Source organism: Cyclopterus lumpus, chromosome 12, assembly GCF_009769545.1.
Source record: "Cyclopterus lumpus isolate fCycLum1 chromosome 12, fCycLum1.pri, whole genome shotgun sequence".
NCBI lineage: Eukaryota > Metazoa > Chordata > Actinopteri > Perciformes > Cyclopteridae > Cyclopterus > Cyclopterus lumpus.
The window spans coordinates 16650215-16662955 of record NC_046977.1 but is presented as its reverse complement, the minus strand read 5'-3'; the positions used below and the strand labels follow the sequence as shown (position 1 = coordinate 16662955).

General features: G+C 45.8%; 1 protein-coding gene across 3 annotated transcripts in view; it reads left to right on the top strand.

Annotated features, from left to right (window-relative positions):
* The window catches only part of rxraa (retinoid X receptor, alpha a), an 86729-nt gene extending 74808 nt beyond the window's left edge, over window positions 1-11921 (top strand). For all 3 annotated transcript variants that reach the window (XM_034547186.1, XM_034547185.1, XM_034547187.1), the window contains 5 exons: window positions 2256-2385; window positions 4447-4579; window positions 6393-6484; window positions 8732-8837; window positions 8957-11921. In XM_034547186.1, coding sequence (XP_034403077.1) covers window positions 2256-2385; window positions 4447-4579; window positions 6393-6484; window positions 8732-8837; window positions 8957-9104 — 609 coding nt within the window. In that variant the 3' untranslated portion in view covers window positions 9105-11921. The remainder of the gene's footprint in view (window positions 1-2255; window positions 2386-4446; window positions 4580-6392; window positions 6485-8731; window positions 8838-8956) is intronic.
* Window positions 11922-12741: the final 820 nt, after the last annotated feature.

The window sequence follows — 12741 nt, the reverse complement described above, 5'->3', positions numbered from 1 at the left end:
TTTGTTTTCGTCTGGTGCGTCTTTTTAGAATGAATTTAGTCGAAACCCTTCGTGTGGGGGGAATGCAGCTCGCTAAAATCTGTGGCGACGTTCCACGCGGAGATCAGAGTTTTTAAATATTCATGAGGTGCCTGTTTTCTCTCTTCCCCTCCGACGAAGCAACGCAACCCCCAAAAACATTTAAACGACTTTCACTTTACAAAAACAGTGTAGGCTTTGTGTCTGTTGTTTCTTCATATCTGCGATTGCTCTGCAGTCAGTGTGAGTTTCCCACCGTAGGGAGGGAACGTGGAGGAGAGGGAGGAAACGTGGAGGAGAGGGAGGGATGGTCTTTTGGCCTGCGCGTTGTGAAAGGATCGCGCGAGCGGAGGGACGTCTTCGCCTTCATCTTGAGCTAATCTTCTCCGGAGAGCTGCCGCTGATGCGGGGATCCTCCGAGCTTTTTAGCATTGATCGGTGGGATTTGGGCAGAAGGAAGTTTGGGGAGAAGTTCACTCAGGGATACTTAGAATTTAAGGAATGTTTACTTGATTTTCAAATGATGCACAAACGTGTCTTTGTTTACACACAGGCACATCAGGGGTTTGCCCTCCTGGGATGATGGTAGATTACTCGTCAGAGATTGACAGTATTGTTCACATGGATTTACATTTTACTGAGTTAGTCATACTGTACGTGTATTGCATTAGTATTCCACCACTGCTCATCAACTCCCTGTTGGTCAAAGTGTTATGGCTCCCGATCTGATGTGTTGTGACGGTTGAGGACAAGCAGTCCTTGTTCTCCAGACTGGCGCTTGAATGCAACACAGGAACGAGGATCTCGAACAGGAGCGCTCCTCGTGCGCTGCAGCCAAGCTAACGTTACGGACACGGAGATCCTCAACGTGCCGTTTATCCCCGGGAACGCCGAGCTCGTGGCCGGAACTGCCGTTGACAGTTTGCACATTCAAGATGATACCTGTAATTTTGTGGATCCCCTCTTTTAAATTTGACAAAAAGAAACAACAACCCCAAAATAAACACAAGCTGGTAAATGTGTGTTTGCTTGAACGGGAAACGTAAATGGAAAGAGCTCAATTGTTCTGTAACTGAGCTCGCTTTCACAGCGACACATTCAATTACAATGAACGCTGTTCTGCACCCAAAGCGTACACACCATGTCTTACATAACACACATTAAAATGATAGATAGTATCCATGTGAGATCCGTCTTTGGCCTTTCTTCTCGCCGAGACCTAATAGAATGAGGGATTGAAGCTTTCTCTTTGGCTCACCTTTTTATTTCACAGAGGAACTAGCCAACGGTCCTATTTTGGGCACAATGCACAGTGGCGTCCTTTAGCCGGACCGGTCCGCTACCGAGAACTTCTTTAAAAAAAATTATTTATCAGAATGAATTATTATTTTTTTACCTTTTGAAATGACAACAATTAATCTTTTGAAAAGGTATGAATAACTTTCTGCTTTCGCCCCGGTTGTTTTATTAGCTACTGATGGATAATGATAGTGGACACTTTTTCTTTCATGTGTATGTTTTACTCTGAGTAAATAGGAATACTCATCACACACTAGTATTGGCTGAGTGTTTCTAAAGGCCTGATAATGAAGTCCCACTGGAGCTCCTTAGCACTTGTTATGTTGTGAAGTGTCAGCAGAGTGTCAGGAGGGGCCTCTTGAGCTCCACTCACCGGCCCCGAAAGGCTGATTTGTGCGTCGGCTAAAAGGTTCCCCAAAGAAAGATCCTGTCAGATGAAAGTATTTTTTTTTTTTTTCACTGGCAGCTCTCTGCAGGTATTTCCTCCACGAGCTGGGACAGAATCCGTGTTTGTTTAGTGTTCCTACTTGCCCCTCTTTAAAGGTTATCATTCATAGCGTGGTACTGATGTAAGTGTGATCTGTGGCTCAGTGGTGTGCAGAGTCGTCCGTCAATCGCTAGCCCATGTCGATGTGTCCTTGGGCAAAACACTTAACCCCAAATTGCTCCTGTAGCTACGGTGTTTGAATGTGTGTGAATGTTAGTTACTGCTGATGGGCAGGTGGCTCCTCCTATCAGTGTATGAATGGGTGAATAATGTCGTAAGACTAGAAAAGCGCTCTACAAGTACAGGTCCATTTACCATCTATTTACCATTTGAGTGGCTCAAGCCGACACCAGGCTCGCAGCCAAAAAGAGACACTAAAGCCCAACAATATGTCACTTTTGTTTCAATGTCTCACTTTGAGATTTGTGTCCGTTTGTCTGTTTCCCTGCAGCCCAACGACCCGGTGACAAATATTTGTCAGGCGGCTGACAAACAGCTCTTCACCCTGGTGGAATGGGCCAAGAGGATCCCCCACTTCTCTGAGCTGCCGCTGGACGACCAGGTCATCCTTCTACGAGCAGGTCCGTCAAAAATGAAAAAGAAGAAGGAAAAAGGGCTTAAACCGGGTCATACAAAAAGCGTCTGCTTTATTCCATAACGACCTCTCCAGTAAAGTGTGAAAAACTCTGTCGAGCACTCCAAGACTACTTGAATCGAGCCATTATTATTTGAAAGTATAGTAGCACAAAGTAAATATATTTTAATGCCACCGGAGCAGTGCCTTCGTCACGGTCCCTGTAACATCCGACATCAGGGCAGCTGTCCGTCACAAACCTTTGACACCTGTGCACTATTCCATCCCCGCTTCCAAAGTCTGAAAGGTCAACTTGACCAGCGAGCGAGGGTTAGGCTTTGTTTATGTAGTAACGCGAGCCGACGCATATGATCGCACAAAGGCGACTGTGCCCATTGCGCTGCTGGTCGCTTTATTCCCCGAAACGCCAAAAACAAAATGTACCGTGAAGATGCAAGAAGACGGCGAGCGTAACTGACGAAATGCCACAATTCAACCTCCGCAATGCCCCGAGGAGGGATTGTAATTGTCTCATATCCACGGACTACTTTATTGCCTTTATACGAGCCCTGTAAAGAAAAAAGTCAAGTATTAAATGGAAAGTTGAATATCCTGAAGGTGGAATATCCTGTCAACAATTTGATTTGGCAGTTGGAATATATAATCAAATGTAGATTTTTAAGACCTCCTCGCTCTAAAGTATTTTTAAAAAAGAAAAACAAAAAATGTTTGTACAATCATCCGACATGGTTATTATAATTTGGGCAGTCACGTCTGTTGCATCGCTAGCGTGCAAAATTGCGGGACGTATTTTTGCACGCAAATTAGAATTGCTCCCTCGTAAAGTACGCTTTTTCTTCTTGTAAATACTGTTATTTGCATTTGGAAACACTTGCAGGTGGGTTTTGAGACCACAGTTTTTGGCAGGGAAAAACATGAATCTCAGGGTCCCTTCAACAATGCTCATTAAATATGTAGGCTTATTATTATTTATTTTTGTTTAAAGGAAAACCTAAACGAGAATCTATAAATGCTAGGAGATGTAAACAGGAATGTAATAAACTGCAAATGGTAGTCCAGCTAAATATCCAGAGTTCTGTCTTGAAAAAGAAGACGACTGAATAACTGAATCTACAGACTCTCTCTCTGTATCTCGGTGGAACAGTGAGACAGAACTTAAAGAGGCTTAATTCGGTGAATGGCCTTTCTCGGTCATGTGATCGAGACGAGCGTCTGACCCACCGAGGTCGGAACAGCTCGCTGTGTGTTTGAGAGACAGCCACGTAAAAACACGCCGAGTGAATCATCCGTCACTTCTCCGTCACTTCTCCTCCTTTCTCGCGCACAAAAAGGTCTTCTGGGTTTCTTTCAACACGTTGCCCGTCGCTTTTACATTACACCATTATATTCTAAATCCACCTTGAGAGGGGATGGGGTGGCGGGTGGGGGGAATTGCTATTACACACCACGAGAGAGAAAAAAAAGAAGAACATTCTCTCACCACTCCTCAGCACATGTGATGATGGAGAGACTTCAGCGAAAGAGAGCGAGCGGGGGAGAGAGACATTATTCCGGAGAGCTCGGCTCTCAGGTTTGCTATAAATAACCGCTTTAGTTCTGCTGTATCACAGATAAAAGCATCGCATACCCAACTCAACTCCGGGGAGGAGGAGGAGATGCGAGTGTTGCCAGGCAGAACAGTTAAAGGAGCCCCGTCGCTCAAAAGGAGGCGTCCCCGGGTCTCCGCCGCTCCCCGTGTCAGGCCCCTGCTTTGGCACGTCAAAGCCCGGCGTCTTCATCGCGGTGGCAGGCGCGCTTCGTCCCTTTTTATACGCTTGTCTCCCTAGAAAGCATGATTCAAACGTCTCCGTAATAACCTGAGAAAGCTGCACGCTCTCACCGCGCAGCTTAATTGATTCATTGGATCCCTCCTCCCCCCCTTTGTTGTCAGTTTAATTTTGCCTGAATGCTGTGTGAACTTTTGTACCGGGATTTTGCCAGTTTAGTTTTTTGTCTTCCTTTTGCTCATATCTTCCCCCCTCGATGCTTCTCCCCATCTCTGCTGCAGGTTGGAACGAACTCCTCATCGCATCGTTTTCGCACCGCTCGATATCGATCAAAGACGGTATCCTGCTGGCGACCGGGCTGCACGTCCACCGCAACAGCGCCCATAGCGCCGGTGTGGGAGCCATCTTCGACAGGTCGCTATTCAAGTGTTACTAGACTTTTATGTAATTGTGTTCATGCTGATACGTAAGTGGCACCTACAGCCACGCCTTTCAGTTCTATCAAAACATACGTTTTTAAGAAGTGGTTTATAAATTGTAACGAATGGCTTTATTATTGGTTATAACTGATTTACAGGTTTTATTAGGACAAGTATGTTACCAGATTTGGGAAAATATCTGGCTGGCTTCATAACTTTCTTTGAGTTATAACATGTATGGTTATATTTTAGGTTATTAATGGCTTGTGTTTGTATTTTAAACAAACACACCCCTTATAAGTAAAAGCCTTATTAGAAAGTGGCAACATTTGAGGCATACTTAAGATACAACTAATGTTGTATTAATGTTAATAATTCATGCATTAATGATTTAACAATCAGGAATACTCCATTAATAATGCTGTTTGTATGTACTCCCGCAGCATAACTAAGTAGCCCAACCATTATTAATCCTTTGTTACTGATCTATAAAGCCTTCATAAATACTCACGAAACATTTGATTTTTTTAGAAGGTGGTTCACGCCACAAGGAATTTTGGTTTCTTCCACTTAAATATCAACAGCTAGACTGGAAGTCACGAAATTGCGAATCGACACAGGAACTATTGATCCATTCCATTATTAAATATGTACACCTGTGCGCATCAGGGATCTCACGGAAAACACCAAACTGCTCATAAAATGTCAAAGAAACAAAAATCCATCCTCAAGCTGCTCGCGGTGAAGTCGGGCGTGCACACAAGCCAACCCCCGGTGACCGCTATCGACATTCCAGCTGTCTGGCACGCTGAAATCTCACAGCGTTGTTCAGCAGCATCGCACCATGAGCTGAATCCAGATGCAGAATTTGGAAAAGTTAGAAAAGAGACAAGCAAAGTATGATGGTTTTTAAAAATATATATATATATTTTTTATTTATCAACAATTCATTGCGAAGAGGATTTATTGAGAAAGGGAAAATTGCGTAAATGTCTCCTTCTCTTCTCGCGTGACTCCGCCCCTCTGATCTCCGAGCCTCGGCCCAATCATCAGCGGCGCTCACAGCCACAGGACATATTCCATCTCTGGCATTAAGATGCAGAGAACTGATAGTGTTTCTTTATCTACTCCGTCTCTCTCGCTCTCTCTTCGCAATACAAATGAAGACACTGATTAACTTAAACACTTGAGTCTTTTTTTTCTCGAGCCCCGTTGTTCTTCCTTGGAACAAATTGAATTAGAATGAGCTAAGAGCCACAATTGACACAATTTACCATCCGGGTGGGGGGGGGGGGGGGGGGGGGGGGGGGGCAGATCGGACGAGGAGAGGGTGTGAGCGAGTCAAAAGAGGGGTGAGGAGTTCGACTCCCCCCCCCCCCCCCCTGGTGATGTCAGGACCAGACGGTGGGAGCGCTCGGTGTTTGATTACAGCGTGTGTTTACTCTGTGGCTTTTCTTTTATGAAAACCATGAACTAAATATAATGGCTTTGCGGGGTTGTAAACGTTTCCACTCCTCTAACTATTCCTACGTGGGCTGAGCGTATATATATATGTTTAAGTGTATTTGGTTGTTGTTTTTTATAGATTTGAGCTGGATAGAGTGTCATGAAAACATTTTTTTTAATGACCCGGTCTGGATCTGGATAATTCACATGGAGCGCCAATTAGACTTCACTTCTCTGGCACGCAGTTGTCTGACATCACACAAAGCCAATATAACGTATAATGTATATAGAACGTAATTAAAATAAAAACGTTGATTTTGAAATTAACCCAATCTTCTTGTTTTGGGGTCTCTTTTGTGCAGAGTGCTCACAGAGCTGGTGTCGAAGATGAGGGACATGCAGATGGATAAGACGGAACTGGGGTGCCTTCGAGCTATCGTCCTGTTCAACCCAGGTAACTCTCGCTGTGGACGAGCCGTTTCTTTGAATCTACAGCACTGTTGGCATATTTCCAACGTGGGATTGTTCTCTCAGCCCTCAGTGTTGCTGAGCAGTTTTGTTTGTTGAATACCAGTGTTTGTTTGTTTTGTAGTTTTTATACAGTGCTATTGCTTCAAGCTAAAACCAAGAAACACATATATATTCTAAAATAGAATGACTCACGACTTGAAGCTTAGTAGCGCTCCGCCTCAATTCTATTTTAGTGTCAAACTCCTCCAATATGCTTCACGGTGTAAATAAAAAATGTGAAAAACAAGCTGCGTCATTGATGCGGCCGGAATTCAGATACAATCGATTCAAACGGCGCTGAGACATTTTTATTTTTATAAAACGCAATCCCTCCCATCAGTGTCCTATGAAGTATTTCACAAACATTCCTATTTCCTAAATGTGGATAAACGCACCACTGCAGCTGGGGCTCGATACGCTTGGATAGCAGAGCAGAGTGTAACCAGCCGTATGTTGAATGTACTGAGCACATTATGCTGGGAGGGGAAATATTTTTTTAAAAATGAAACATGTCACCATGGATCTTTTTGCACACTGTGGAATCTGAGGTGATTTCTGGAGTGAGGAAACCATATATCTGTTTTACATGGACCTCTCAAGCCCAAGAGTTGTGATCCTGTGAGGTTTCGGGTGGAGTATCACTGAGCGTTGGACTGGGGGCCTCAGCTTGACCCCGTTTAATGTAACTTGAGAACTGGGAACTGGCTTTTCGCTTGCTTGTTTTTTTCTTTGAACTTGCCTTTGGACGTCTCTTGTGAAATTGAGACTCGTAAAAACTGGTGCTCTTCCACCTCTGAGTCTGCATAGCGCTGAGGGAGAGAGGCCAAAGTTAAAGCTGAGACATATTCTGTTGATTCTGTTGATGTGGTTACGAATGCAACTGTTTATTGAACTAGAGAAGGCGCACGCACACATTGTGAGTCACGCTTCGTTCGGAACTAACTTTCCGAGCCGTCTGCCCCGTTAGCGGCAGCTGAGTTGCGCCGATTTCCTCAGCAGTGCGTGTACTCATAATTGCGTTAGCCGTTAGCCGCTAGCCGAACACGCGGTTCAAAACAATGAACCGCAGAGCGTTGTGTCAGAGTGTTACGCAACAGTGCGTGTACTGGAGTTAGCTCTGAGCCAAACACCACAGACTGTGGGTGCCGACTAGCAGACGGGGCGGTTGGAGAATACCCAGCAGCCCCCTCTCTACGAGGAGGAAGCAGGCGGTCCATAGCAAGATAAAACGAGCAATAAAAGGTATTTTTTGAGAAAGCGAGCGCTATAGAGGTCCATGAGCATGCAGCCATTACCGGCCACCCAAAATATTCTGCCGTTTGCTGTAGCAGAATGTGAGATTAGCCGTGGACAGACACAGAGGTGAACTCTCACTCACTCACATGATTCTCCTGACAGGCACAATAATAATGCAAAATAAATGGCAAAGAATGCCTCTGACAGCGCGTTTTATTGAATTGAGGCCCATGTCTTGCCGAGGCACGTGTCATGCTTGCTATCAGTTTGTCTCTCCGTGTTTAAACCTCGTCCACGTGGCACCAAAGTAAGTCAACGCATGAATGAGACCCAGGTTTTTTAATGACTTGCAGGAGCCCCTCCCCCCCCCCCCCCATCCCATCATCCCTCTGGGGCTGCTGTGGATCTGTTCACCCCAGACACACTGAACCTCTTGTGTTCCCCATTTTGCCACAAACAGGCCCACTGGCTCCGGTTCACGTGTCGGCCTGATTCCTTGTTAATTAGGCGTTCACAAGACTGGGCCGATGGAGAAAGCAAAGAGGGGCGGGGGGGTGGGGGGGAGGCTAAAAAGGCCCTCAGTCCTGCCTTTCCCACACTGTGCGTTCGAGTGCAGCCGCTGACAACAAATGTTCATTCATTGTTGATCAATTGTGCGCCGCTTTGTTCCTCCGAAGCGTGAATCAATGGCACTTTTGTGTCGGGGTTTCCAGCGAGGCTTAACTTAGCGCCGTCCTAATTGGACGAACCCAGAATGTGGCGACACACGTCCACAACGAGCCCGCGGGGTTAAAACTCAACTTGTGAGTTAGTCGGGCCCTCGAGCAAGGCGTTCGCCGGGGTTTTCACAAGACGAGAGCGACGGCGCTCGGCAGCCAGCGAGAGAGAGCGGAGAAGAGGAAGAACTCACGCTGTTGATTTTTGTTTTGGATAATATTTCTGTGTGTCTCCACAGACTCCAAAGGTCTGTCCAATCCAGGTGAGGTCGAAGCTCTGAGAGAGAAGGTCTACGCGTCTTTAGAGGCCTACTGCAAACAGAAGTACCCCGACCAGCCCGGCAGGTATGAAAATATCAAATACATTTCCTTCTGTTTATTTTCCGTGTTCTTTCTCCAGTCAACTGGCTCTTGTCAGACGTGTGGTGGACTCGAGGTCTGATTCTGGTCTCGTGTTCCGACAGGTTCGCCAAACTGTTGCTGCGGTTACCAGCGCTGCGCTCCATCGGCCTCAAGTGTCTGGAGCACTTGTTCTTCTTCAAGCTCATCGGGGACACGCCCATCGACACCTTCCTCATGGAGATGCTAGAAGCCCCGCATCAAATGACATAATTGCAGAGAGGGTTGAGCCCCCCCCTCCCCCCCCCCATGCCTCCACATCTCCTACCAGCCCTGAATCCAGTCTCCAGCGAGGGACAGATCACCTCTCCTGCCCCCTCTCTCCCTTTTGGATGCGTTTTAAAACAATGAATTCATCGTGTCTATGGGTCTGTTTTATACCTTGTAAAAAAAATATAAATAAGAATTTTATATAGATATGAAAATCACACGGCGACACAAGTGACAACGGTGGACTTGGACTGAGGTCGGACAGAAGACAAAAGAAGCGCATGGAGCCGTCGTTTTCATCCTCGCCTTTCCTACACGGCGACAAGAAACAGCAGACGATCGGGTTCTCACACCCACAGTTGCAGGTATTTTGAAGAAGAAGAAAAAACATAAACAAAAATACAAACAGCATTGATGTCACATTTGGACACTCAGCGTTGTGATCGGGACAATCGTGGACTGGGAGAGCCTCAGGACTGAACTCACTTCAGGGAGGGACGGTGTGTGGGGGCTGAGGAGGGGGCGGAGGGGGAGGGAGACGTCGTTCTCTCGCCCGACTCGACGGAACACGTCAGGTCTTGCACTAGCCGCCGCGAGACGTTTTCTGGAGTCGAAACCCGGAGGAAGTGGGTTTTTGACGAGACTGCAAGTGCTTAAAAGAAAACAAACCTCAGGTGTCGGCCCGATTCCAGCGAATACGAACCGCGTCCTACTCCGCCAGCACTGTGCGACATCGGGGAGGACGGCATTCTAGTCAGGTCGGCCCTTCAGTTGGTGTCGACCGAGCCGAGTACGGGAGAGCTCGCCACGTGCGATATATCGGCGCAGGAAGATGGCACATTAGCTTTACGACGCCGCGCTCGGCGACGCTCCGGCCAAACGCGGCTATTTTTGCTGCAACGTTGGCTGCAAAGTGAGCGCCTCATCAGTTGAAGGGTCCCTTCTCTGACCTCCCCCCACACATTCTCATTTCACATGACTCTCAGCACACCTTTTTCCTTATCCCATGTGGCGGGATATCAGCTTTCTTTTTCCCTGCAAACACCGACATCTACCTGCACAGAGTTACAGCCGGACACAGTATTGACTTCAGCAGCAGCAGCGATGCACCATTACCTCTGTTCTCCGTCCGTCAGACCGCTCGGCCCAACCGTTAACGGCGCGCGGGAGAAGAGCTCGCTGGCAGCAGCTGAGACATTGTTTTCTTGTTTGTTTGTTTGTTCTGTTACTTGGCACTTAACCTCATGACGGGCGGACTCGGGTTCCTAAACGGAGAGCGGGTGTCGACGTGATGAACCTCTGAGGTGGAACCCTGGCCGCTCCCTCTGCACTTCTCTGGACAACTCAAGTGGAACTGAAATGTTGGACATCTCCATGTTGTGTGTAATTATGCTTTATGCCCGTATTCTGTCTCCCCCCCCTCCCCCCCTTCCTCCTCTGCTTCTCTCTAAATGCTGCAGCTGCTGCGAAACTATGCATCCAGTGCATTTCCAAAGATTGTCCACAGAGCGTGTGCGTGTTAGCGTGCTCTCAAACGGGTCACGTGTGAGGTGTACGATGGTTTTTGCCTGGACCGGAGTAAACAACTTCTTTAGGTTCTATCGCCCCCTACTGTTCAGACCTCTGGTAGTCATTGTGTACGGGTTTATTCACTATTGACAGAAAACAAACTGTTTTAATTGAACAGTGGAGCCAGGCAGAGCTCGAGGTTGTGGTAAATAACAGCTGTTGCCGAGTACGACTCGAGAAGAACAAAAAACACATTCAGGATTTTCTTCCTCTTTCGGCTCTTTCATGAGCGCCTCGACAATAACTGGACCTGAGGAAAAGAAATACCCCGAGCACTTCATCATCCTGTGATGAACTGAAATGATTAACGGTCTCGCGCCTATGGAGCCTCGAGTGTGCCACTTTTCAGTCTTTAATTATGATTAATTTATACATATTGCAATACATTTAATAAAATATGAATTAGGTCTGTATTTCAATCATGCATTTAAAAAAAATGATTTTAAAATAGCATCATAATACTGATTTTTTAATTTTATTTTATATTCTACATCACACAATGTATCTCTTGTTTGCTGTCACTTAAATGAATCGGAGACCGACCCACAGAGCAGCAACAGGCGCTTCTATTGGCCGGCTGCTGGCTTGTGATCCGCCCTTTTATTATCACACTTTTTTAAATTGTTGGATTATATTGACATATTAATTGACAATTCTGAAAAGTTTTAAATATTCCGGTGGCACCATATCGACTCCATTGATGCGATGACCACGTGTCAACTTCTTTCATCACGATCGGGGTCCAGTTCCACAGCAGGTGGGGGTCAGCTTTACAGATGTTACACCCCCCCCCAACAGTTTTTCCTCCACCAGTATTTAATCCGACAGGGAGAGATGGCACTTTCTGTGTCACGTTAACTCAGACTAATATCCCTCCGCGTCCGTCAGAACCGAAAGAGGAGCAGCAATAATTTGAGCTCTGACGCTCGTGGTGGATCGATGGCGCCGGTCAGTTTACACTATTTATATCCCCGAGCAATTATTGACAACAACAAAATAAACATTAGCTGATAACTTTTTACAATGTCCGTTTTATTCTGGGCTACATTTGCTAAATTTTATTTATATTTTTTTAACGGTCGTTTTTTTCAACTGAGTGACCCCGCCCCCCCAACTTTCAATTGAATATCCTCCTGCTCCTTGCAGTCCGCCCCCCCCCCCCTTAAATTTACTGTGATTGGCCGAGCGCAGGTCTCTTAAGCCATAGTGGACGACGTGCGACCCCGCCTCCCCTTGCAGGAACCGAACAGACGAGGGTCTTATATAGGACCCCCCCCCCCCCCCCCCCCCCCCCATGAACGCTTTATAACACAAAGCTCTATTTTGTTAATATGTAAATGTGTATATATTTATAAATCTATATCGACAGATCTGTTCTTTTGAGTATGCCCGACATTGGAAGAGAAGACGAGTCTTTCAGACCAAAATGTTCCAACGACTCAAGTTATGACAAGTTAATTTTTTTTTCCTTCAGAAAAATTTGAGGGATGTTATTTTTGTTTATAAAACCTGGTCAACCAGCAGAATCGCAGCAGCTCTAAAAGAACCAGCTCCTCAGCCGTCTATGGGACCTCAATAATATTAATAAATAAAAAAACAGACTTTAAACCCTCTTAAATGTGTGTTGCTTGGCAGTTGTGTGTTGAAAACGTGATAATCAGGAAAAGCTGCGCTTGTGACACAATCACTGCTTTCTTTGTTGCATCGATGGTAAAATGTTCAAGTAAGAAAAAACTAAAAGGACAACAAAAGTTGGAAAATGATCTATTTTTGTACAAAGGTGATTTTATCTCGCTTATGCTCTCCGTTCGCTCCCTTTTCTTCTGCGGGCAAACGTTATGGAAAAGCTTCGTCAACCAGGACATTTTCAGATTGAACATTTAAGGTGCGAGGACATCGTTTTGGTCACCTCAGTAACCGCGTCGCCTTTTTTTTTTTAAGGAGATGGAATTTTGTCTTCTGTTCTTTGTGGGTTGTTCTCTGATGTTATCTTTCATGGACAGAAAAAAAAACTAAAATAAAAAAAACTCAAAAGTGATCTTGACTGGTGGCAGTTTATTGTGTGAAAACG